The 26,147-nt window shown below is 49.0% G+C and overlaps 1 protein-coding gene across 1 annotated transcript in view; it reads right to left on the reverse strand.

Moving 5' to 3' along the window:
* ADCY5 (adenylate cyclase 5) overlaps positions 1-24,993 on the reverse strand; it is a 108,712-nt gene extending 83,719 nt beyond the window's left edge. The window contains exon 1 of the mRNA XM_075284715.1: positions 22,276-24,993. Within this exon, the coding sequence (XP_075140816.1) occupies positions 22,276-23,202 (927 nt within the window). The 5' untranslated portion in view covers positions 23,203-24,993. The remainder of the gene's footprint in view (positions 1-22,275) is intronic.
* Between the last annotated feature and the right edge of the window lie 1,154 nt (positions 24,994-26,147).

Genomic DNA, 26,147 nt, shown 5'->3' on the forward strand with positions numbered 1-26,147 from the left:
CTGGGGGTATAATGTCACACTAGAACGCTGGAGGTATAATGTCACACTAGAATGCTGGGGTATAATGTCACACTAGAATGCTGGAGTATAATGTCACACTAGAATGCTGGGGGTATAATGTCACACTAGAATGCTGGGGTATAATGTCACACTAGAATGCTGGGGGTATAATGTCACACTAGAACGCTGGGGTATAATGTCACACTAGAACGCTGAGGGTATAATGTCACACTAGAATGCTGGGGGTATAACGTCACGCTAGAATGCTGGGGGTATAACGTCACACTAGAATGCTGGGGTATAACGTCACACTAGAACGCTGGGGGTATAATGTCACACTAGAATGCTGGGGGTATAACGTCACACTAGAACGCTGGGGGTATAATGTCACACTAGAACGCTGGGGGTATAATGTCACACTAGAATGCTGGGGGTATAATGTCACACTAGAACGCTGGAGGTATAATGTCACACTAGAACGCTGGGGGTATAATGTCACACTAGAACGCTGGGGGTATAATGTCACACTAGAATGCTGGAGTATAATGTCACCGAGCCTCCAATTACTGCTGTGCCTTATTGGAGCAGAACGACTGGGTAAAGCATGGTGGGTGTAGGGACAGAAGAAGCGTCTACAATCCATGACAAACACTGACATGTAACTGTAACCTGTCATCAATTTATTAAGGCAGGCTTCACACTGTGCAGTTGTGATGCTGTTTTTGGTGCAGTTTCTTTATTTAACAAATTTGACTGGTAAAATAAAAAACTGCACCAAAACTGCAGAATGTGAAAGCACTGATAGGTAAATGAGTGATGTGATTGGCCAGGGTGTGATGTCATCAGCTGCACATGTGATGTCACTGGCATTGTGTCCTGGAGTCTCCTTTGCATTACAGCGGCTTCTCAGGTGCAGATTCCATCACATCCATCCTTGCTGAGCCTTGTTCACACCTACGCCTTGTGATTTCACTGACTCATCGCTAAATTCTGACATTATCCAAGAGAGACGGCAAATGTGGCGGCCACCAACGTCTGTCACTGCAACGCAGCCGCAGCCCGCCCCAGAAGTCAGGTGTGGATTATGGCCAATAACCTGCATCATGGCGCCTGCACAGGGACGGATCTGAACATTGTCCTAAGTGACCATCAGAGGGGCAGAATAAACACAGGGAGGGGCGCAGCTTTGTTTGGTTGAGGTAGCAGGGACACCCCAAAGGGTCCACATAAGAAGACACCAGGATCATACATGGTGCAGTCATGGGGTGTGCAAAGAGACTGGACTGGTTAATATGGCGACACATGAAAATAGTGACTGGAAATGGCGCCATTTATATAAGAGAAAGCTCCCAAACATCAAGTGATAGGACAGGACTGTACCAAGTGTGGGGGGAACCAAACAGCAAATACATAGAGGAAAGCTGCAAAACAACACATGGAACATACAGACAAGATATACAAAGACAATTACAGCAGGAGCACTCTGGGGTGCTGCAACTGTACCAGCAGAATAGTGAGCGCAGCTCTGGGTATAATACAGGATAAGTAATGTAATGTATGTACACAGTGACTGCACCAGCAGAATAGTGAGCGCAGCTCTGGGGTATAATACAGGGTAAGTAATGTAATGTATGTACACAGTGACTGTACCAGCAGAATAGTGAGCGCAGCTCTGGGGTATAATACAGGATAAGTAATGTAATGTATGTACACAGTGACTGCACCAGCAGAATAGTGAGCGCAGCTCTGGAGTATAATACAGGATAAGTAATGTAATGTATGTACACAGTGGCTGTACCAGCAGAATAGTGAGCGCAGCTCTGGAGTATAATACAGGATAAGTAATGTAATGTATGTACACAGTGACTGTACCAGCAGAATAGTGAGCGCAGCTCTGGAGTATAATACAGGATAAGTAATGTAATGTATGTACACAGTGACTGCACCAGCAGAATAGTGAGCGCAGCTCTGGAGTATAATACAGGATAAGTAATGTAATGTATGTACACAGTGACTGTACCAGCAGAATAGTGAGCGCAGCTCTGGGGTATAATACAGGGTAAGTAATGTAATGTATGTACACAGTGACTGTACCAGCAGAATAGTGAGCGCAGCTCTGGGGTATAATACAGGATAAGTAATGTAATGTATATACACAGTGACTGCACCAGCAGAATAGTGAGCGCAGCTCTGGAGTATAATACAGGATAAGTAATGTAATGTATGTACACAGTGACTGCACCAGCAGAATAGTGAGCGCAGCTCTGGAGTATAATACAGGATAAGTAATGTAATGTATGTACACAGTGACTGCAACAGCAGAATAGCGAGCGCAGCTCTGGAGTATAATACAGAATAAGTAATGTAATGTATGTACACAGTGACTGCACCAGCAGAATAGTGAGCGCAGCTCTGGAGTATAATACAGGATAAGTAATGTAATGTATGTACACAGTGACTGTACCAGCAGAATAGTGAGCGCAGCTCTGGAGTATAATACAGGATAAGTAATGTAATGTATGTACACAGTGACTGCACCAGCAGAATAGTGAGCGCAGCTCTGGAGTATAATACAGGATAAGTAATGTAATGTATGTACACAGTGACTGTACCAGCAGAATAGTGAGCACAGCTCTGGAGTATAATACAGGATAAGTAATGTAATGTATGTACACAGTGACTGTACCAGCAGAATAGTGAGCACAGCTCTGGAGTATAATACAGGATAAGTAATGTAATGTATGTACACAGTGACTGTACCAGCAGAATAGTGAGCGCAGCTCTGGAGTATAATACAGGATAAGTAATGTAATGTATGTACACAGTGACTGTACCAGCAGAATAGTGAGCGCAGCTCTGGAGTATAATACAGGATAAGTAATGTATTTACACAGTGACTGTACCAGCAGAATAGTGAGCGCAGCTCTGGGGTATAATACAGGATAAGTAATGTAATGTATGTACACAGTGACTGCACCAGCAGAATAGTGAGCGCAGCTCTGGAGTATAATACAGGATAAGTAATGTAATGTATGTACACAGTGACTGTACCAGCAGAATAGTGAGCGCAGCTCTGGAGTATAATACAGGATAAGTAATGTAATGTATGTACACAGTGACTGTACCATGTTGTCAGTGGTCTCCACAGGTGATTAAATGGAAATATAAAGTCTCCCATTCCTTTCCTGAAGCTTCTCTTTAGTTTTGTCAGTTCCCAATCCTTCATGTAGTGTCTTATTTTCAATGTATTACATGGAGGTGGGGAGGAGGGAGATGCAGCTGCAGTTCCCTTCCTTGGTGTGTAATATTGCATGCTGCGGGAGAGGTCAGATTGGCTCAGAGCATGCACAACATAAAGAACTCTCTACCTATAAGGTGCGGATGGGGGATCTGCAGGGTACATGGAACATTTCTGGCCATTGCAGGAGAGGGAGGGGATTGTTTGGATAGATGTGCTGTTAATGGTGTCAGTATCTGCTTGTAGGGCCCCGGGGTCCCCAACTTTGTGAAGTAGGAAATGTGATTTGTTTCGGATGACTTTTTGCAGCAGAATTATTGATACTGAAGAGAAGACACAGAAGTCTTGGATGGATGAATCATAAGACATCACATGTCAGTAAGCTCCGGAGCACTAAATGCTGCTCATTCTTTGTGTCTGGCAAGAAAATACATCCCGAGGTTTAACCCTTTGTGGAAGAACAAGATCCTATAGTTCCTGACTGATCTGCCCATGGTCACATCAACCAGCCGCCAACACCACATCACACCCTGAAAAATCAATAAGCCCCACATCACGACACTCCAACAGGGCTGCATGGGGGCGCCAAGAGGCCCTGCTAATGGAATATCCGGGGGAGCAGCCCAATGATATAGATCAGGGGGTAAGAAGCCTCAATGACCAGTGACTGTCTCTCTGCTGTCTCTAATATCATGTCCTCGCTCTATCTGAATCTAAATCTCTCTAAGACTGAACTACTACTGTTTCCACCATGTAACAGATCTGTCCCTGATATATCCATTGCAGTCTCAGGCCTTACTATAACTCCTAGGTGGTAGGCCCGCTGCCTCGGGGTCATGTGTGACACAGACCTTTCCTTCACCCCTCATATTGAATCACTCGCACGTTCATGTCACCTCCACCTCAAAAACATCTCCAGAATACGCCCTTTCCTCACCAGAGATACACTAAAGACACTTATTGTCTCTCTGATTCATTCTCGCCTTGACTACTGTAACTCCTTACTAATCCGTCTTCCCCTCACTAAACTCTCCCCTCTATAATCTATTCTGAATGCAGCGGCCAGGCTCATCTATCAGGCTAGACGCTACAGCGAGGCCTCCGGTCTGTGCCGGTCACTACAGCGAGGCCTCCGGTCTGTGCCGGTCACTACAGCGAGGCCTCCGGTCTGTGCCGGTCACTACAGCGAGGCCTCGGGTCTGTGCCGGTCACTACAGCGAGGCCTCGGGTCTGTGCCGGTCACTACAGCGAGGCCCCCGGTCTGTGCCGGTCACTACAGCGAGGCCTCCGGTCTGTGCCGGTCACTACAGCGAGGCCTCGGGTCTGTGCCGGTCACTACAGCGAGGCCTCGGGTCTGTGCCGGTCACTACAGCGAGGCCTCGGGTCTGTGCCGGTCACTACAGCGAGGCCTCGAGTCTGTGCCGGTCACTACAGCGAGGCCTCGGGTCTGTGCCGGTCACTACAGCGAGGCCTCCGGTCTGTGCCGGTCACTACAGCGAGGCCTCGGGTCTGTGCCGGTCACTACAGCGAGGCCTCCGGTCTGTGCCGGTCACTACAGCGAGGCCTCCGGTCTGTGCCGGTCACTACAGCGAGGCCTCCGGTCTGTGCCGGTCACTACAGCGAGGCCTCCGGTCTGTGCCGGTCACTACATTGGCTGCCTATTCATTATAGAATAAAATATAAAGTTCTCCCCCTCCCCCACAAGGCTCTCCATAATGCCGCACCTCCATACATTTCCTCCCTCATCTCTGTCTACCGCCCAACCCGTGTTCTCCGTTCACTCAATGACCTAACACTTCCATCCTCTATTATCAGAACCTCCCCCGCTCGTATACAAGACTTCTCCTGAGCTGCACCACTTCTCTGGAATGCTCTACCCCGGACAATCAGAGTAACTCCCAATTTCTACAGTTTCAGACGCAAACTAAAGACGCATCTTATAAGAGCGGCCGATCACAATGTCTAACGTAAACCCTTCCCCCTCCTCTGTCCCCGCCCCCACATTTCCCCACATGATATGATGTCATCTCAGGATAACTTTATAGGTCCGAGCTCCATCCACATGTTACAGGACACGACTGGTGACGGCTCATAAAGTCTTATGTTTGTGTAATGACAGTCACCTCTATTACAGAAGTGTCTGACCCCTGTATAAGCAATGCCGCCCCTGCTACCTCCTGTGTCACCCCCTCTACCTCATAGATTGTAAGCTCTTGTGAGCAGGGCCCTCAGTCCCATTGTGTGAAATGACTTTCTTTGTAATGTATCTGTGTGTATCTGAACCCTACAAATTGTACAGCGCTGCGGAATATGTTGGCGCTATAGAAATAACATGGATTATTATTATTAATGATATAGATCGGGGGTAAGAAGCCTCAGTCATACAATATACACAGATACAATATTAACCAGTCTACAGCCCCATTCACATCTGCGTTCGGTATTCTGTTCAGGGAGTCCGAACAAAAATGGCCGCCCCCCTCAATGGAAACCTATAAAAAGCGGTTAGCTAAGAACCTACACGAACCATAGACTATAATAGACTGTAATGGGGTCCGTCTGGTTTCCACTCAGGGTTCACACAAATCATCCAATAACAAAGCGATTTTCTCTCCGCATTTTGTAAGCGGGTCAGAGGACAGAGACCCTGAAGCCGCCCTTAGAACCCATTCTCTTCTGCTGCTCTGCTTGTATGTCAGTATTCACTGGAGTTCTAGAATTCTGTTCATGCATCAGGGGGATCAGGATGAAACAATACTAGAGGTCGTCTAATGCCTGAAGGAGCTGAGCTTTGAAATCTTGTAAATGTGATGTTTCTGGTTAGACATTAAAAGTATCCGGCCGGCAATATGTAAGATCACAAGACGGGAGGAAGATGCGAGACGGATGGAGGATCTGACTGCAGAGACAGAGACTCCTGGAAATGCCTCGCACTGGATACAGACATCCCCTCCCCCGCCCGCATGATTAATTTAAGAAATTAATTAAGCTAAATTGAGCGCAGCTCTGGAGAATTCATGTTTACATGAGTCACGGGGGCCGCACATGAGCTGCAGCGCGAGCGGAGGAGACGGGATCTCAGGGTGGTCATGAACCTCCGGATCCGCACTGGGGACATCACACTCACAGCCTTCAGCCTTGGCGACGGAGCCGCCACCAGGGCCGAGGAGGAGGACGGAGCCACCAGGGCCGAGGAGGAGGACGGAGCCACCAGGGCCGAGGAGGAGGACGGAGCCACCAGGGCCGAGGAGGAGGACGGAGCCACCAGGGCCGAGGAGGAGGACGGAGCCACCAGGGCCGAGGAGGAGGACCGAGCCACCAGGGCCGAGGAGGAGGACCGAGCCACCAGGGCCGAGGAGGAGGACCGAGCCACCAGGGCCGAGGAGGAGGACCGAGCCACCAGGGCCGAGGAGGAGGACCGAGCCACCAGGGCCGAGGAGGAGGACGGAGCCACCAGGGCCGAGGAGGAGGACGGAGCCACCAGGGCCGGGGGGAAGACAGAGCCACCAGGGCCGAGGAGGAGGACGGAGCCGCCAGGGCCGAGGAGGAGGACGGAGCCGCCAGGGCCGAGGAGGAGGACGGAGCCACCAGGGCCGAGGAGGAGGACGGAGCCACCAGGGCCGAGGAGGAGGACGGAGCCACCAGGGCAGAGGAGGAGGACGGAGCCACCAGGGCAGAGGAGGAGGACAGAGCCACCAGGGCCGAGGAGGAGGACGGAGCCATCAGGGCCGAGGAGGAGGACGGAGCCACCAGGGCCGAGGAGGCGGACGGAGCCACCAGGGCCGAGGAGGAGGACGGAGCCACCAGGGCCGAGGAGGAGGACGGAGCCACCAGGGCCGAGGAGGAGGACGGAGCCACCAGGGCCGAGGAGGAGGACGGAGCCACCAGGGCCGAGGAGGAGGACGGAGCCACCAGGGCCGAGGAGGAGGACGGAGCCACCAGGGCCGAGGAGGAGGACGGAGCCGCCAGGGCCAAGGAGGAGGACAGAGCCATCAGGGCAGAGGAGGAGGACGGAGCCACCAGGGCCGAGAAGAAGGACAGAGCCACCAGGGCAGAGGAGGAGGACGGAGCCGCCAGTGGTGCCACCAGGGCCGAGGAGGAGGACGGAGCCGCCAGGGGCGATCAGGAGGACGGAGCCACCAGGGCCGAGGAGGAGGACGGAGCCACCAGGACCGAGGAGGAGGACGGAGCCACCAGGGCCGAGGAGGAGGACGGAGCCACCAGGGCCGAGGAGGAGGACGGAGCCACCAGGGCCGAGGAGGAGGACGGAGCCGCCAGGGCCGAGGAGGAGGACGGAGCCGCCAGGGCCAAGGAGGAGGACAGAGCCATCAGGGCAGAGGAGGAGGACGGAGCCACCAGGGCCGAGAAGAAGGACAGAGCCACCAGGGCAGAGGAGGAGGACGGAGCCGCCAGTGGTGCCACCAGGGCCGAGGAGGAGGACGGAGCCGCCAGGGGCGATCAGGAGGACGGAGCCACCAGGGCCGAGGAGGAGGACAGAGCCACCAGGGCCGAGGAGGAGGACGGAGCCACCAGGGCCGAGGAGGAGGACGGAGCCACCAGGTCCGAGGAGGAGGACGGAGCCACCAGGGCCGAGGAGGAGGACCGAGCCACCAGGGCCGAGGAGGAGGACCGAGCCACCAGGGCCGAGGAGGAGGACGGAGCCACCAGGGCCGAGGAGGAGGACCGAGCCACCAGGGCCGAGGAGGAGGACCGAGCCACCAGGGCCGAGGAGGAGGACCGAGCCACCAGGGCCGAGGAGGAGGACGGAGCCACCAGGGCCGAGGAGGAGGACGGAGCCACCAGGGCCGAGGAGGAGGACGGAGCCACCAGGGCCGAGGAGGAGGACAGAGCCACCAGTAACGAGGAGGAGGACGGAGCCACCAGGGCCGAGGAGGAGAACGGAGCCACCAGGGCCGAGGAGGAGGACGGAGCCACCAGGGCCGAGGAGGAGGACGGAGCCACCAGGGCCGAGGAGGAGGACGGAGCCACCAGGGCCGAGGAGGAGGACGGAGCCACCAGGGCCGAGGAGGAGGACGGAGCCACCAGGGCCGAGGAGGAGGACGGAGCCACCAGGGCCGAGGAGGAGGACAGAGCCACCAGTAACGAGGAGGAGGACGGAGCCACCAGGGCCGAGGCGGAGGACAGAGCCACCAGGGCCGAGGAGGAGGACGGAGCCACCAGGGCCGAGGAGGAGGACGGAGCCACCAGGGCCGAGGAGGAGGACGGAGCCACCAGGGCCGAGGAGGAGGACGGAGCCACCAGGGCCGAGGAGGAGGACAGAGCCACCAGTAACGAGGAGGAGGATGGAGCCGCCAGGGCCGAGGAGGAGGACGGAGCCACCAGTAACGAGGAGGAGGACGGAGCCACCAGGGCCGAGGAGGAGGACGGAGCCACCAGGGCCGAGGAGGAGGACGGAGCCACCAGGGCCGATCAGGAGGACAGAGCCATCAGGGCAGAGAAGGAGGACGGAGCCACCAGGGCCGAGGAGAAGGACAGAGCCACCAGGGCAGAGGAGGAGGACGGAGCCGTCAGGGCCAAGGAGTAGGAGGACGGAGCGGCCAGGGCCAAGGAGGAGGAGGACGGAGCCGCCAGGGCCAAGGAGCAGACTTGATTATTTTGTAGAATTAACCTTGTGTGATCTTCTAAATAAGATTTGCTCTTTGTATTGGAGTCGCCTCAAAGAGCAAAGATCATGTACACAGAACAGAAGCCAAAACGGGAGATGCTGCGGCCTGGCCAGAGCCACTGTCAGAGAACACGGGGCCTGCGTCAACTAGGACAGCCCCAGACACATGAATACCGCCATACAGTGCCAAAGACTAACGTACAAGACCCGCACAGTCATACAGTGCACTAGTAATACCGCCATACAGTGCCAAAGACTAACGTACAAGACCCGCACAGTCATACAGTGCACTAGTAATACCGCCATACAGTGCCAAAGACTAACGTACAAGACCCGCACAGTCATACAGTGCACTAGTAATACCGCCATACAGTGCCAAAGACTAACGTACAAGACCCGCACAGTCATACAGTGCACTAGTAATACCGCCATACAGTGCCAAAGACTAACGTACAAGACCCGCACAGTCATACAGTGCACTAGTAATACCGCCATACAGCATCCAAACAATACTATCATAGTATGCCGAAATATGGGTCCCCTGCCAGGTGTCATGTGACCATTGGCCAATAGCTATTGGAAAATGTCCTGTAAGAAGGGACAGAGGGGGCAGCAAGGAAACAATCAGTATGGAGCACAGTATGGAGCACAGTATGGCGCATTGGTTATAGACCATGGGGTGATTTGTGATAAGGGCCACAGTGCTTATTCACTGTATTCAGCAAGTTTTTACTTTAATCTGAACCTGGGAAAGTTGGGTGATGGCATCCATATAATGACTGTATTACTGGAAGCAGCAGGACACTGACCCCCACCAGCTGAGCTCTGCTACACAGGGTGGAACCAAACCAAGAAACTGAGACCCCAAGTCAAATGATCAAGGGCAGACACATCCACTATGGATATACAGACACCGCCTGATAATCCAGCACCAGACAGTCCGTCATCTAATAATCCAGCACCAGACAGTCCGTCATCTAATAATCCAGCACCAGACAGTCCAGCATCTGATAATCCAGCACCAGACAGTCCAGCATCTGATAATCCAGGACCTGACAGTCCAACATCTGATAATCCAGCACCTGACAGTCCAGCATCTGATAATCCAGCACCAGACAGTCCAGCATCTGATAATCCAGCATCAGACAGTCCAGCATCTGATAATCCAGCACCAGACAGTCCGTCATCTGATAATCCAGCACCAGACAGTCCAGCATCTGATAATCCAGGACCTGACAGTCCAACATCTGATAATCCAGCACCTGACAGTCCAGCATCTGATAATCCAGCATCAGACAGTCCGTCATCTGATAATCCAGCACCAGACAGTCCAGCATCTGATAATCCAGCACCAGACAGTCCGTCATCTGATAATCCAGCACCAGACAGTCCAGCATCTGATAATCCAGCATCAGACAGTCCGTCATCTGATAATCCAGCACCAGACAGTCCAGCATCTGATAATCCAGCATCAGACAGTCCAGCATCTGATAATCCAGCACCAGACAGTCCGTCATCTGATAATCCAGCACCAGACAGTCCAGCATCTGATAATCCAGGACCTGACAGTCCAACATCTGATAATCCAGCACCTGACAGTCCAGCATCTGATAATCCAGCATCAGACAGTCCGTCATCTGATAATCCAGCACCAGACAGTCCAGCATCTGATAATCCAGCACCAGACAGTCCGTCATCTGATAATCCAGCACCAGACAGTCCAGCATCTGATAATCCAGCATCAGACAGTCCGTCATCTGATAATCCAGCACCAGACAGTCCGTCATCTGATAATCCAGCACCAGACAGTCCGTCATCTGATAATCCAGCACCAGACAGTCCAGCATCTGATAATCCAGCACCAGACAGTCCGTCATCTGATAATCCAGCACCAGACAGTCCAGCATCTGATAATCCAGCACCAGACAGTCCTTCATATGATAATCCAGCACCAGACCGTCCAGCATCTGATAATCCAGCACCTTCTTTAATAGTAAATAGCGAAAATAATGCAAATCCTAAAGAATCTGAGACATTTACATCACGTGACTGATATCAGTCCTCCTCTTATATCACCCCAGGACTGATATATCCTCAGAGACATTTACATCACATGTGACTGATATCAGTCCTCCTCTTATAACACCCCAGTACTGATATATCCTCAGAGACATTTACATCACATGTGACTGATATCAGTCCTCCTCTTATAACACCCCAGGACTGATATATCCTCAGAGATACTTACATCACATGTGACTGATATCAGTCCTCCTCTTATATCACCCCAGTACTGATATAACCTCAGAAACATATACATCACATGTGACTGATATCAGTCCTCCTCTTATAACACCCCAGTACTGATATATCCTCAAAGACATTTACATCACATGTGACTGATATCAGTCCTCCTCTTATAACACCCCAGTACTGATATATCCTCAGAGATACTTACATCACATGTGACTGATATCAGTCCTCCTCTTATATCACCCCAGTACTGATATAACCTCAGAAACATATACATCACATGTGACTGATATCAGTCCTCCTCTTATATCACCCCAGTACTGATATAACCTCAGAGACATTTACATCACATGTGACTGATATCAGTCCTCCTCTTATAACACCCCAGGACTGATATATCCTCAGAGATACTTACATCACATGTGACTGATATCAGTCCTCCTCTTATATCACCCCAGTACTGATATAACCTCAGAGACATATACATCACATGTGACTGATATCAGTCCTCCTCTTATATCACCCCAGTACTGATATAACCTCAGAGACATATACATCACATGTGACTGATATCAGTCCTCCTCTTATATCACCCCAGTACTGATATAACCTCAGAGACATATACATCACATGTGACTGATATCAGTCCTCCTCTTATAACACTCCAGTACTGATATAAATTCCAGAGACATTTAAACTTCTGTCCTATTATAAACTGGATGATTTGGGTTCTGCTTCAAACCTGCCTTTGGAATTTCTTGGGTTTGCTTGAGGACCCAAAGAGCAGAAACCTAATCCACTTAAAGAGCGGTTTCCTGTGGACCCCATAGACTATAATAGACTTCATAGCCTTTAATGGGGTCTGCCAGGTTTCTGCCCAAATAATGCAGAGCGAAAATTCCTGCTTGAAAGCAGAATGGGGGCACAATCCCCAAACAGTGACCAAGCGCTAGTGTGATCCCAGCCTTACTGTCCCTTTAAACCTGTTTCCTCATTGTATGATATTATGCAGGTGATTACATTGTATCTCTCGCAGCAGATACACAATCCTGTCCTGTAATAAAAATGTTCACTTCAGTTCCTCTGACATAAATCCTCGCAGGGATTTAACCTCTGACCATCAGTCCGGTCCGGGATGGGTTTCCCATGTCGAGCAGCTGGAGTCCGGCCACAAAAAAGTTTCTTGTCTCCTCAGAGAGAAGCTAAACATAGAAGTGAAAAATGTAACTGTGAGAGCGCTGGACAAGATGGAGGAGGAGCAGGAACAATGGCTGAAAACTAGAGCGCTAAAAGTGACCGACAACCAAAAAGATTCCACAAATAAACTCAAAAAGTAGCAAATTCTTGTTTATCAAATGTTATTAAGTCAGAATTCTGCAGGGACTGAAACATCTCCCCAAAGTATCCAAACCAGAGCGATAAACTGCTCCAAACACATCCCAGATACAGCGCTACATCCCCGACCCTGCACTAAACTCCCAACATCTCCTGCTAGGTCAGAATCTGCACCCAGGTGGTCAGGGGCTTAGTATTCCGGGAAGTGATAAAATCAGGCTCTGTATCGAAACTGCTAAGGAAAGTCTGTTCACAAGCTTGCTGACTGTTTCCAATAAAGCTGGCAGAATAGTGAGCGCTGCTCTGGGGTATAATACAGGATAAGTAATGTAATGTATGTACACAGTGACTGCACCAGCAGAATAGTGAGCGCAGCTCTGGAGTATAATACAGGATAAGTAATGTAATGTATGTACACAGTGACTGTACCAGCAGAATAGTGAGCGCAGCTCTGGAGTATAATACAGGATAAGTAATGTAATGTATGTACACAGTGACTGCACCAGCAGAATAGTGAGCGCAGCTCTGGAGTATAATACAGGATAAGTAATGTAATGTATGTACACAGTGACTGTACCAGCAGAATAGTGAGCGCCGCTCTGGAGTATAATACAGGATAAGTAATGTAATGTATGTACACAGTGACTGTACCAGCAGAATAGTGAGCGCAGCTCTGGAGTATAATACAGGATAAATAATGTAATGTATGTACACAGTGACTATACCAGCAGAATAGTGAGCGCAGCTCTGGGGTATAATACAGGATAAGTAATGTAATGTATGTACACAGTGACTGTACCAGCAGAATAGTGAGCGCAGCTCTGGAGTATAATACAGGATAAGTAATGTAATGTATGTACACAGTGACTGCACCAGCAGAATAGTGAGCGCAGCTCTGGAGTATAATACAGGATAAGTAATGTAATGTATGTACACAGTGACTGTACCAGCAGAATAGTGAGTGCAGCTCTGGGGTATAATACAGGATAAGTAATGTAATGTATGAACACAGTGACTGTACCAGCAGAATAGTGAGCGCTGCTCTGGGGTATAATACAGGATAAGTAATGTATGTACACAGTGACTGCACCAGCAGAATAGTGAGCGCAGCTCTGGAGTATAATACAGGATAAGTAATGTAATGTATGTACACAGTGACTGTACCAGCAGAATAGTGAGTGCAGCTCTGGGGTATAATACAGGATAAGTAATGTAATGTATGTACACAGTGACTGCACCAGCAGAATAGTGAGCGCAGCTCTGGGGTATAATACAGGATAAGTAATGTAATGTATGTACACAGTGACTGCACCAGCAGAATAGTGAGCGCTGCTCTGGGGTATAATACAGGATAAGTAATGTAATGTATGTACACAGTGACTGCACCAGCAGAATAGTGAGCGCAGCTCTGGAGTATAATACAGGATAAGTAATGTAATGTACTATGTACACAGTGACTGCACCAGCAGAATAGTGAGCGCAGCTCTGGAGTATAATACAGGATAAGTAATGTAATGTATGTAAACAGTGACTGTACCAGCAGAATAGTGAGCGCAGCTCTGGAGTATAATACAGGATAAGTAATGTAATGTATGAACACAGTGACTGTACCAGCAGAATAGTGAGCGCTGCTCTGGGGTATAATACGGGATAAGTAATGTAATGTATGTACACAGTGACTGCACCAGCAGAATAGTGAGCGCAGCTCTGGAGTATAATACAGGATAAGTAATGTAATGTATGTACACAGTGACTGCACCAGCAGAATAGTGAGCGCAGCTCTGGAGTATAATACAGGATAAGTAATGTAATGTACTATGTACACAGTGACTGCACCAGCAGAATAGTGAGCGCAGCTCTGGAGTATAATACAGGTTAAGTAATGTAATGTATGTACACAGTGACTGTACCAGCAGAATAGTGAGCGCAGCTCTGGAGTATAATACAGGATAAGTAATGTAATGTATGTACACAGTGACTGCACCAGCAGAATAGTGAGCGCAGCTCTGGAGTATAATACAGGATAAGTAATGTAATGTATGTACACAGTGACTGTACCAGCAGAATAGTGAGCGCAGCTCTGGAGTATAATACAGGATAAGTAATGTATGTACACAGTGACTGCACCAGCAGAATAGTGAGCGCAGCTCTGGAGTATAATACAAGGTAAGTAATGTAATGTATGTACACAGTGACTGTACCAGCAGAATAGTGAGCGCAGCTCTGGAGTATAATACAGGATAAGTAATGTAATGTATGTACACAGTGACTGCACCAGCAGAATAGTGAGCGCAGCTCTGGTGTATAATACAGGATAAGTAATGTAATGTAATGTATGTACACAGTGACTGTACCAGCAGAATAGTGAGCGCAGCTCTGGAGTATAATACAGGATAAGTAATGTAATGTATGTACACAGTGACTGCACCAGCAGAATAGTGAGTGCAGCTCTGGAGTATAATACAGGATAAGTAATGTAATGTATGTACACAGTGACTGCACCAGCAGAATAGTGAGCGCAGCTCTGGGGTATAATACAGGATAAGTAATGTAATGTATGTACACAGTGAGTGCACCAGCAGAATAGTGAGCGCTGCTCTGGGGTATAATACAGGATAAGTAATGTAATGTATGTACACAGTGACTGTACCAGCAGAATAGTGAGTGCAGCTCTGGGGTATAATACAGGATAAGTAATGTAATGTATGTACACAGTGACTGTACCAGCAGAATAGTGAGTGCAGCTCTGGGGTATAATACAGGATAAGTAATGTAATGTATGTACACAGTGACTGCACCAGCAGAATAGTGAGCGCAGCTCTGGAGTATAATACAGGATAAGTAATGTAATGTATGTACACAGTGACTGTACCAGCAGAATAGTGAGTGCAGCTCTGGAGTATAATACAGGATAAGTAATGTAATGTATGTACACAGTGACTGTACCCGCAGAATAGTGAGCACAGCTCTGGAGTATAATACAGGAGAAGTAATGTAATGTATGTACACAGTGACTGCACCAGCACAATAGTGAGCGCAGCTCTGGAGTATAATACAGGATAAGTAATGTAATGTATGTACACAGTGACTGTACCAGCAGAATAGTGAGCGCAGCTCTGGAGTATAATACAGGATAAGTAATGTAATGTATGTACACAGTGACTATACCAGCAGAATAGTGAGCGCAGCTCTGGAGTATAATACAGAATAAGTAATGTAATGTAGGTACACAGTGACTGCACCAGCAGAATAGTGAGCGCAGCTCTGGAGTATAATACAGGATAAGTAATGTAATGTATGTACACAGTGACTGTACCAGCAGAATAGTGAGCGCAGCTCTGGAGTATAATACAGGATAAGTAATGTATGTACACAGTGACTGCACCAGCAGAATAGTGAGCGCAGCTCTGGATTATAATACAAGGTAAGTAATGTAATGTATGTACACAGTGACTGTACCAGCAGAATAGTGAGCGCAGCTCTGGAGTATAATACAGGATAAGTAATGTAATGTATGTACACAGTGACTGCACCAGCAGAATAGTGAGCGCAGCTCTGGTGTATAATACAGGATAAGTAATGTAATGTAATGTATGTACACAGTGACTGTACCAGCAGAATAGTGAGTGCAGCTCTGGAGTATAATACAGGATAAGTAATGTAATGTATGTACACAGTGACTGCACCAACAGAATAGTGAGTGCAGCTCTGGAGTATAATACAGGATAAGTAATGTAATGTATGTACACAGTGACTGCACCAGCAGAATAGTGAGCGCAGCTCTGGCGTATAATACACGATAAGTAATGTATGTACACAGTGACTGCACCAGCAGAATAGTGAGCGCAGCTCTGGAGTATAATACAGGATAAGTAATGTAATGTATGTACACAGTGACTGTACCAGCAGAATAGTGAGTGCAGCTCTGGGGTATAATACAGGATAAGTAATGTAATGTATGTACACAGTGACTGTACCAGCAGAATAGTGAGTGCAGCTCTGGGGTATAATACAGGATAAGTAATGTAATGTATGTACACAGTGACTGCACCAGCAGAATAGTGAGCGCAGCTCTGGAGTATAATACAGGATAAGTAATGTAATGTATGTACACAGTGACTGTACCAGCAGAATAGTGAGTGCAGCTCTGGAGTATAATACAGGATAAGTAATGTAATGTATGTACACAGTGACTGTACCAGCAGAATAGTGAGTGCAGCTCTGGAGTATAATACAGGATAAGTAATGTATGTACACAGTGACTGCACCAGCAGAATAGTGAGTGCAGCTCTGGAGTATAATACAGGATAAGTAATGTAATGTATGTACACAGTGACTGCACCAGCAGAATAGTGAGTGCAGCTCTGGAGTATAATACAGGATAAGTAATGTAATATATGTACACAGTGACTGTACCAGCAGAATAGTGAGTGCAGCTCTGGAGTATAATACATGTGACTCAGGATCAGTACAGGTAATGCTTGTGTGGATTCATTCTATAGGTTTAATGCTATAGGGCTACATTGTAATTTTGGATGCAATACACATCATCCCTGGAAGTTGACACAATGGCTGCAAGAAATCCCAGCTTGCTAAGATTGTGTTGCCGCTCTTTGCTTATAGTAATGTAACTTGTGTAACGTTCCTGAGTTGCGATGCAGTGTGGTCTTTGGCCGGCCTCTGTGTGGCGCTGTACTTACTGTTATTACTTACTGACATTATAAAATTTTTATTACATAAATAAACAGCGCCCCTGACTACAATGACGTGGAGAGGCTTCGCTCAGGATGTCTCTGGTTGGCAGTACCATACCCCGGGCGTTTTGCTGTGCCATGTAGCAGTGCGTCACCATTGTGTCAGGGTAACAATGTATCAGTGTATAGAGCGGAGCGCTGACCTCCCGTATACACAGCGTCCAGCTGCAACAACAAATAATCAGAAAGCTATTATTAATCTCATAGAAAGACAGAGCGGGGCCAAGTCCGTGTTCAGAGCCGGAGCAGATGGTGTGTGATAGACAGGCGCTGGCTCCGACACCCAGAAGCTCACACTCCAAGTGACCACACCATTAACCCAACAGCTGCCAGGGCATTCATAGTGCCAAGGAGTTGTACCATAACCTATAGTGGAAGTTGTAGGTGCTGGGCCCTAAGTAATGGGGCCCCTACTAAACTGCACCTTTTAAAATCGTATATTTTACATGTCAGATGGACCTTTGGGCTGGGGGGCAATTATTATTATTATTATTTATTTATATAGCACCATTAATTCCATGGTGCTTTACATTTGGGGGGCATCTATAGTGAGTGTAAAGGTAGCCGTGAGCCCTGGGCACAGAAGCCGGAGGGACACAAGTATTATGGGGCCAGCACACTATAAATGTGGCGAGCTGTACAGCAGTAACCGTAAAGCAATTCCACATATAACGCAGTGATTTATCGTCATGACCATGACACCGCACACTAAGCTCCATCACCCACCTGCCTCCTGGAAACCATCAGCAGGTAGGACACCCCATGCTGACTGATCTGCTGACTGTGACGTCAGGAATCCTCAGTGTCAGGATTTACAGAGTGAATCCGCATCATTATGTGCAGTACCAGAGATAGACGAGATCCATCAACAGCTGCTTGCTGACAGGCTCCACTATGAGCAAATCATATCTGACTGAATGTCTAGGTGGTTGCGGCCTGTGACTAGTCAGCGGCTCCAGCTTTTCTGGGGACACGCGGGTACTTCCAATACTGTCGCATTGTTTGTCGGTCACCCAGCTTTTCCAGTAACGGATAAAAGGAAACTTTTTGGGGGATATTTGTGAAGGTTGTCGGTTTCTGCAATTATTTTCCCTGGTTTTCAACTTTTTATGCCAAAATATCCGACTAAATAAATAAAAAATCTCTCCCAAAAACTGGATAAGAAAAGAAGTAGGTGACGGATCCGCGGCCCTTCATAATCTGCAATCTACAAGACGCTAGAAGTCATGCTAAACGCCAATAACCCTGCCCGCTGATTGTTTCCTACAGTCACCAGCAATGGTCAGTGGCTACGAGAGCCGTGTGATATGGCGGCGGATACAGAACATTTCTCCACATCCACGGGACCCTACAAGTGCCCGACCATCAGATGGAGATGCAGATTGCCCCAGCACAGAGGGGGTTAAACTAGAAAGAAGGAAATCACAGCCGAGCGGACAGGCGGCCACGGGACGCGAGCCAAGCGAACGCAGATCGCCATGGCAACAGCAGTATGAGCCGTATCAAGAGGACGGGCAAGTGCCGCAAATAATAACAGAATCACATGTGTGCGCCTGTTTACACACAACGCAGCCGCCATGTCACACGAGGAGGAGGAGACGCCGCCTCCGCATAGCGTATGCGCACCTGTTCGTGGCGTCGCTACGTCTGTCAGAAGACATTTAGAGAAAGGGGACTCCGTCACCCTCATGGACGCCCGCTCCTTCCTGCTGCCTGATAGATAGTCTGGATTATCGGGGGGCCAAAAGAATTGGGGCCCATAGCCACCAATCACAGCCCATAGCCACCAGGTTTATCAGGAGCAGAACGCAAAACTAAAGCTGCAATGTGACTGGTTGGGCTGCGACTGATTGCTGGTCCATGAGACAAGCGGCAGATTAGCGGACTGTAATTCGGGGTTCAGGGTGCAGCTGCGGGAGGTGCAGAGGTGGCGATCGGTACCAGGCCCTGAAGCCTGAGGGGAACCAAAGTGTATAATATAGCAGCAGGATCATAGACCGCACATAGAACTGGGGCCCCTGAATCTTCCTTCACGCCTCTGTCCACCTACATCTAGGTCTAGGATGGGACTTGTAGTTCTATGAATTCGCCATTGTAGTAATTTTCATTGTTCCGAGCTGTAACTGCCCCTCTGTTCCAGGGTCCCCAGTCAGTCGGCCTATGGTGTACCCCAGCACAGATAGTGGGTATGGGGCTGCGGGGAGATGTAATCCCCCCCCCCGGCTGTCATTGTGTATGAGGTACTGACCATTTATGCTGAGGTTATAGGCCCCATGTTGTTGCTATATAACGGATTGTCTGTGGAGTTCCCCTTTAACTAGCACAATCCTGATGATGAAGTCTTGGAATCTTCTGGATACATGGGAGAAATCCGGCTCCATCTGTATCACCCTACAAGAATGCGGAGGGTGGGAATGGCGCTCAACTCCAGCAGCTATAAATAACACTATATGGGAAGAGATAGGGGCGTGTGACCAGAGACCCCCAAAGACACAAGTCTGGGGGGTCCCCAGTGATAATGTATGACCACGTGACACAGAAGGCTCGGAGGACTAGAGAATTCAGCAATAGCGGCCTGGCCTGCCGACTGTAATAGCTCCAATAATACAGAGTTACATCTTCTACAGGACCCCCGCCTGCTGACTAGGAGGATGTATAGGAACCCAAAAACTTCAGTATATGGCCATACGGAGAACTCCGAGCCACCTGGACTCATCTGGAGTTTGGAGGTCTGAAAAGACGGGCAGAACTATATACGGGACTGTGGGAACCTGGGTAAAAATATACAAGGGGTCGGAACCTCTTCATGGAATATGGAAAATGGACACTACTACTGGCAAACATAGGGTGCCGAAATATGGCTAAATAATACACAGTGCTCATGTAGTAATCATATGGTGCAAATAATACTGCCACACAGTGCCCATACAATAGCTACCATACAGTACTATAATACTGCCTTACAGAGCCCATGTAATAATCACAACAGAGTGCCCATATACTGCCACACAGTGCCCATATAATAACTACCATACAGTACTATAATACTGCCTTACAGAGCCCATGTAATAATCACAACAGAGTGCCCATATACTGCCACACAGTGCCCATATAATAACTACCATACAGTACTATAATACTGCCACACAGTGCCCATACAATAACTACCATACAGTACTCAAATACTGCCACACAGTGCCCATGTAATAATCACAACAGAGTGCCCATATACTGTCATACAGTGCCCATACAATAACTACCATACAGTACTCAAATACTGCCACACAGTGCCCATATGATAACTACCATACAGTACCTAAATACTGTCATACAACGCTTATGTAATAATCATGTGATGCAAATAATACTGCCACACTGTGTCCATGTAATAATTGCAACAGAGTGCCCATATACTGCCACACAGTGCCCCTATAATAACTACCATACAGTACTATAATACTGTCATACAACGCTCATGTAATAATCATTATATAGAGCACCACCACACAGTGCCCACATATTACAACCATACAACACAAGTGCAATCCTTAGGAAGGAGCTTTAGGCGGGGCCCCATACAGTGTCGGTAACCTCGGGGCACTCCAGGATAATCCGCTCTTTTGATCCCCCCCTATAACTTATTAATAAGTGACGGTCAGCTGTCAGTCAGCGCGCAGGCTGGAATATTACTGCCATCCGCTGCACAGTGTAATAATAGCTGAGGACCTGAACCCACAGTCTACACATTAAAAAGCGGAGACCCGTAGACCCCACAGACTGGAATCTTATCTGCTGCATAAAGGGATCAGACATCAGGTCACAGATCATCCCATGGACACTGCCAGGTCAACAAAGCAAACCATACAAAAGTACAAGCAAATAGAAGAAGCTTTGGAAGATCTTATCAGAGACAAATGCTGCTTTCTCCTCTTATCTAATATCTTGCTTCCTCACTCTGAAATCTCTGCTGGATCTGTCTTGGTCTCTCAACACAGACTGCAAACTCACTGAGGTGACATGCTGCCCATAGAAGTCTATAGAGAGCAGGGGAAGGAGTGAGGGAAGCAGAGACTGCTAGAGATAATGGTAAGTTTTCTGTCTCACCCCAAGTGACTTATTACATTGATACTGCTCAGTACTTCTCTAGGACGTCCTCTCTGCTGCGGCTTCTGAGTTAGAGAGTTACGGAGCAGAATCTTTTCTCCATGTGCAGTCGATGGGAGACGTCACGTCGTCTATACAAGTCACATAATGGCCAAATATAGAGTTACCCCTCATATACACACAGCAGTCTGTCCTGAAGAGACACCTGTAGTAATAAGAGGGACTGAGAGCTGTAGTCATTGCTGACAACCCGCACTGTCTATGTGCAGCTGCTATACAATATATGGTCAGACGGACCCAGGTAGGAGCCCATTGTATATGCCCGGACTCATGTGCCCTAATAACATCAATGACGGAGAGCGGGGGCAGGATATGGGGTCAGACATACAGTATACAGTGCAAGAGACCCGCACGACTCCACTCTGAATGGCACTCTCAACTCAATGGCCCCAGATATCACCCAGATGTATCTGTCCCTTGGAAAGTTGGGTGGCATGAAAGCTCCTAGAGAAGTTACTACCCAGCTTTCCCGGAGTCTAGAAGTGAAACAATGTAGCAGATTTCACCTGTGATATAATGAAATTACTACCTGTATCTCGCACCTGCCATAACGCTGCCCTGGTGCAGGGATGTCACTGGGTTATGTTTCATGCAGATTCTGGGGTCTATTCTACCTTTGTGGCGCCCCGGTGGGCACAATAGGACGATGTAAGGGCAGCCAAAGTCATTCAAAATCTGCACCAAATCCACATGAATAGATGAAATATGCATGAAAAAAATTTGCATTGTGTGAACGAGGTTAAAAAAAATCTCATTGATTTACCCGCTATTGTTTTATGCTGCAGATTTTCTATACACAGAAAACGTACATGTAACCCGCACATAAGGAGAAATACGTCCTAATAACAAGCCGCCATCTATATAAAGGATGTGAAGACCACCGCTGGATGGGGGAGGGGGCTTACCTGCTTAACCAAGAAGTCATCACTTGCATTGATCTTCAGGGAGATGGCGAGATGAATGGCAGATAAGATAATTCCGCTGAGAACAGCCGCCCTCATCCGCACTGGAAGCAGAGTGTAGATGGTGTAGATGAAGAAGACGGTCCACCAGATCCCATCAGAGGCGCTGCGGGGTCTCACCATGAGAACGCAGACCACCTGGACCATGAAGATGACGATGATGACGGTGTAACAGGCTAGCCACATGTAGTCCTGGTGGAAGTCGTTTCTATTGCATACACCTATGAGCACTATAATGATCAGCATGGCCACGCACAGGACAACGACATAAGGCACCTGGTAGACCTGATGGAAACAGTGGAAGGTGAGCATGACCAAGCACATGAGGATCAGCACGGACATCAGCATGGTAAGGCTACTCTGGTTCAGCCTGAAGAAATAGCGCTGGTACAGCTTCTCAAGTTTATCCGACTGGAACTTCTTGGAGAGGAATATCTGCAGGACATCGGTAAAGCAGGCACCCATGGAGAAGTGGAACTCCGACCCATCCTCCGGCCTCTCTCCCTTACCTTTGCCCATTTTCTCATCCAAACCAAGTTCCACCGATTTAGGTCTAAGCTCCCCCTCGGGGCGTTTCTGGAGGGGCTTGTTGTTGTTCCTGCTCTCCTCGCCATGCTCCTGCCACGCCGACTTGGATCGGAAGCTCACTTTATTGTCTGACAAGGTATTCTTCCCTGGCTGAGGTTCGTAGTCTTCCTCGCTCCTCCACAGTCCCATCATCCGTGAGGTCTTCTTTCTAGAAGACCGACTCGAGTAAGGGTACCCATTGGCCCTGGTCTCAGCTTCGCCCCAAGCTGATCTGTGCTCCGCCCCTGCTCGTAAAACGGGAGCCCCGAATCCTGGTGGACTTACGCTGTTTGACCTAGACATGTCCCCTCACAGCGAGAAGTCCACTGATCCCCAGGGGTGCAGGTCACATAATGACACAGGTGAGAGGTCGGCTCAGAGGGAAGTCAAATATAGAAAATCCAAAACGCACCATGAGGACCCAAAATATCAGCGCAAAACCATTTACAATGGAACCTCTGGTACTGGGAAGTGAGGCGGCATGTCAGCGATCCAGGGGGTCTCCAAGAGGAGTAAAGGCAGTGACTGATCCAGGGGGTCTCCAGGCCGAGCAATGGCCGTCACTGATTTAGGGGGTTCTCCAGGGAGAGTAGTGGCCGTCACTGGTCCAGGGGGTCTCCAGGGAGAGCAGTGGCTGTCACTGATTTAGGGGGTCTCCAGGGAGAGTAGTGGCCGTCACTGGTCCAGGGGGTCTCCAGGGAGAGCAGTGGCTGTCACTGATTTAGGGGGTCTCCAGGGAGAGTAGTGGCCGTCACTGGTCCAGGGGGTTCTCCAGGGAGAGCAGTGGCCGTCACTGATTTAGGGGGTCTCTAGGCTTAGCAGTGGCCGTCACTGGTCCAGGGGGGTCTCCAGGGAGAGTAGTGGCCGTCACTGGTCCAGGGGGTCTCCAGGGAGAGCAATGGCCGTCACTAATCCAGGGGGGTCTCTAGGCTTAGCAGTGGCTGTCACTGGTCCAGGGGGGTCTCCAGGGAGAGTAGTGGCCGTCACTGGTCCAGGGGGGTCTCTAGGCTTAGCAGTGGCCGTCACTGGTCCAGGGGGGTCTCTAGGCTTAGCAGTGGCCGTCACTGGTCCAGGGGGGTCTCCAGGGAGAGTAGTGGCCGTCACTGGTCCAGGGGGGTCTCTAGGCTTAGCAGTGGCTGTCACTGGTCCAGGGGGGTCTCCAGGTAGCGCAGCATCTTTTCTTCCATTGTCACCTGTGGCACCAATAGTCGGTATATGGAGGAGCCTGAATCCTCTGCTGCGTGCCGGGGCCAGCCGGGTAATATCCGCTCACATGGAAGCGTTATCAGCCTCCGGAGCTGCAAATCCACCAAAAAGAAAAGGATTCAGTAAATCCAAACCCCCAGAATCATCCCCCGACTGAGGACCTGTGAACAGGCAGAGCCATCACCCGGACCCCCCAGCACCAGACAGAGAGCGGCAGATATTCCGGGTGCAGCCTGGCAATATTGTGATATTGTACATTAACCCTTGGTGGCCAGGCTCAGTGCAATCGGTTTGTGATGTCAGTTCCAATCCTCATGGCAGCTAACAAGGCATGGCGGCTAGTAGCAGGCTCAGTGTGGCTGGGAGACACCTCCATGGGGTCCATCACTGGAGAAGTCCATGTCCTGTTGCTATCAGTGGCTGATTAGTCAGTGACTAAGGGGCTGCACTTGACAGGGGGTATATATGGTCAGATGGCGGAGGGCTGGAGGGGCAGTGCTTACCCTCTGGAGCTCTGGAAGACGCATCCCCCAACAAAGAGGCAGAATCCTGCAGGATTGTCCTCAGTCATGGACCCTTGGAGGTCTTCAGGTCTGAACATGTTCCTGCTGGAAGGTGTGAGCCCAGAATCTGCAGCCAGAGCCCCCCATAGACCGGACTGTGTGCACAAGGCTCTAGCTGCCTCCCCCTCTCATGCAGCCTCTATGGAAGGATCCTCTGCAGAGAGAAAAGCCACAGCAGCTCCAGATCCGACCAGTAGATTCCCAGATCTCTCCCGACCACCTCGGCACGAAGTAGGATCCCCTGCAGATTCCACACGATGCAGTCGCACAGATGTTGCTCAGACCCCGGACTCCTATCCAGATCCCCGGGCTCAGCGGCTGCTCCGGATCCTGCACCGACAGCTCTGGGCTCGGGGGCTCATTCACCGAACTGCAGGGAACGGCCCCGCCTATTGCCCGCCCCTGCTCTCACGGGATTGGCTGAGAAGTGCTGTCAGGGAATTCCCACGATCTCTGATTGGTCAGAAACTTGAGGATGCCTGAAAATATCATAAATTGTATATAGTGACCAGAGGAGTGTGATACATTGTATATAGTGATGAGAGGAGTGTGATACATTGTATATAGTGATGAGAGGAGTGTGATACATTGTATATAGTGACCAGAGGAGTGTGATACATTGTATATAGTGACCAGAGGAGTGTGATACATTGTATATAGTGACCAGAGGAGTGTGATACATTGTATATAGTGACCAGAGGAGTGTGATACATTGTATATAGTGACCAGAGGAGTGTGATACATTGTATATAGTGACCAGAGGAGTGTGATACATTGTATATAGTGACCAGAGGAGTGTGATACATTGTATATAGTGATGATAGGAGTGTGATACATTATATATAGTGATGATAGGAGTGTGATACATTGTATATAGTGACCAGAGGAGTGTGATACATTGTATATAGTGACCAGAGGAGTGTGATACATTGTATATAGTGATGAGAGGAGTGTGATACATTGTATATAGTGACCAGAGGAGTGTGATACATTGTATATAGTGACCAGAGGAGTGTGATACATTGTATATAGTGATGATAGGAGTGTGATACATTGTATATAGTGACCAGAGGAGTGTGATACATTGTATATAGTGACCAGAGGAGTGTGATACATTGTATATAGTGACCAGAGGAGTGTGATACATTGTATATAGTGACCAGAGGAGTGTGATACTGTCACGGGATGGTTAGAGTCTATACTATAGGCAATGTGTAATATATATTTCATGTGGAATGTATTCTCTAACCTGTTGTAAACATCAGTGTGTAGTTGGCTGATTAGGGTCTAGTGTGTTAGCACATTGTATGCAAATACCTCTAACTAGTGAGGACCAGTGAGGACAATGGGTGGAGATAATCTGATCAGTGTCTCCAAGAAGATGTTGGATGGTGCATTGTCCATATTAGACAGGGAGTCTGCTCTCCTTGGTATAGGTGAGGGGGGAAGGATCTGTGACTCAGCCCTCCCCACCCACAG

Source organism: Leptodactylus fuscus, chromosome 8 (genome assembly GCF_031893055.1).
Source record: "Leptodactylus fuscus isolate aLepFus1 chromosome 8, aLepFus1.hap2, whole genome shotgun sequence".
In the NCBI taxonomy this organism is placed as follows: Eukaryota; Metazoa; Chordata; class Amphibia; order Anura; family Leptodactylidae; genus Leptodactylus; species Leptodactylus fuscus.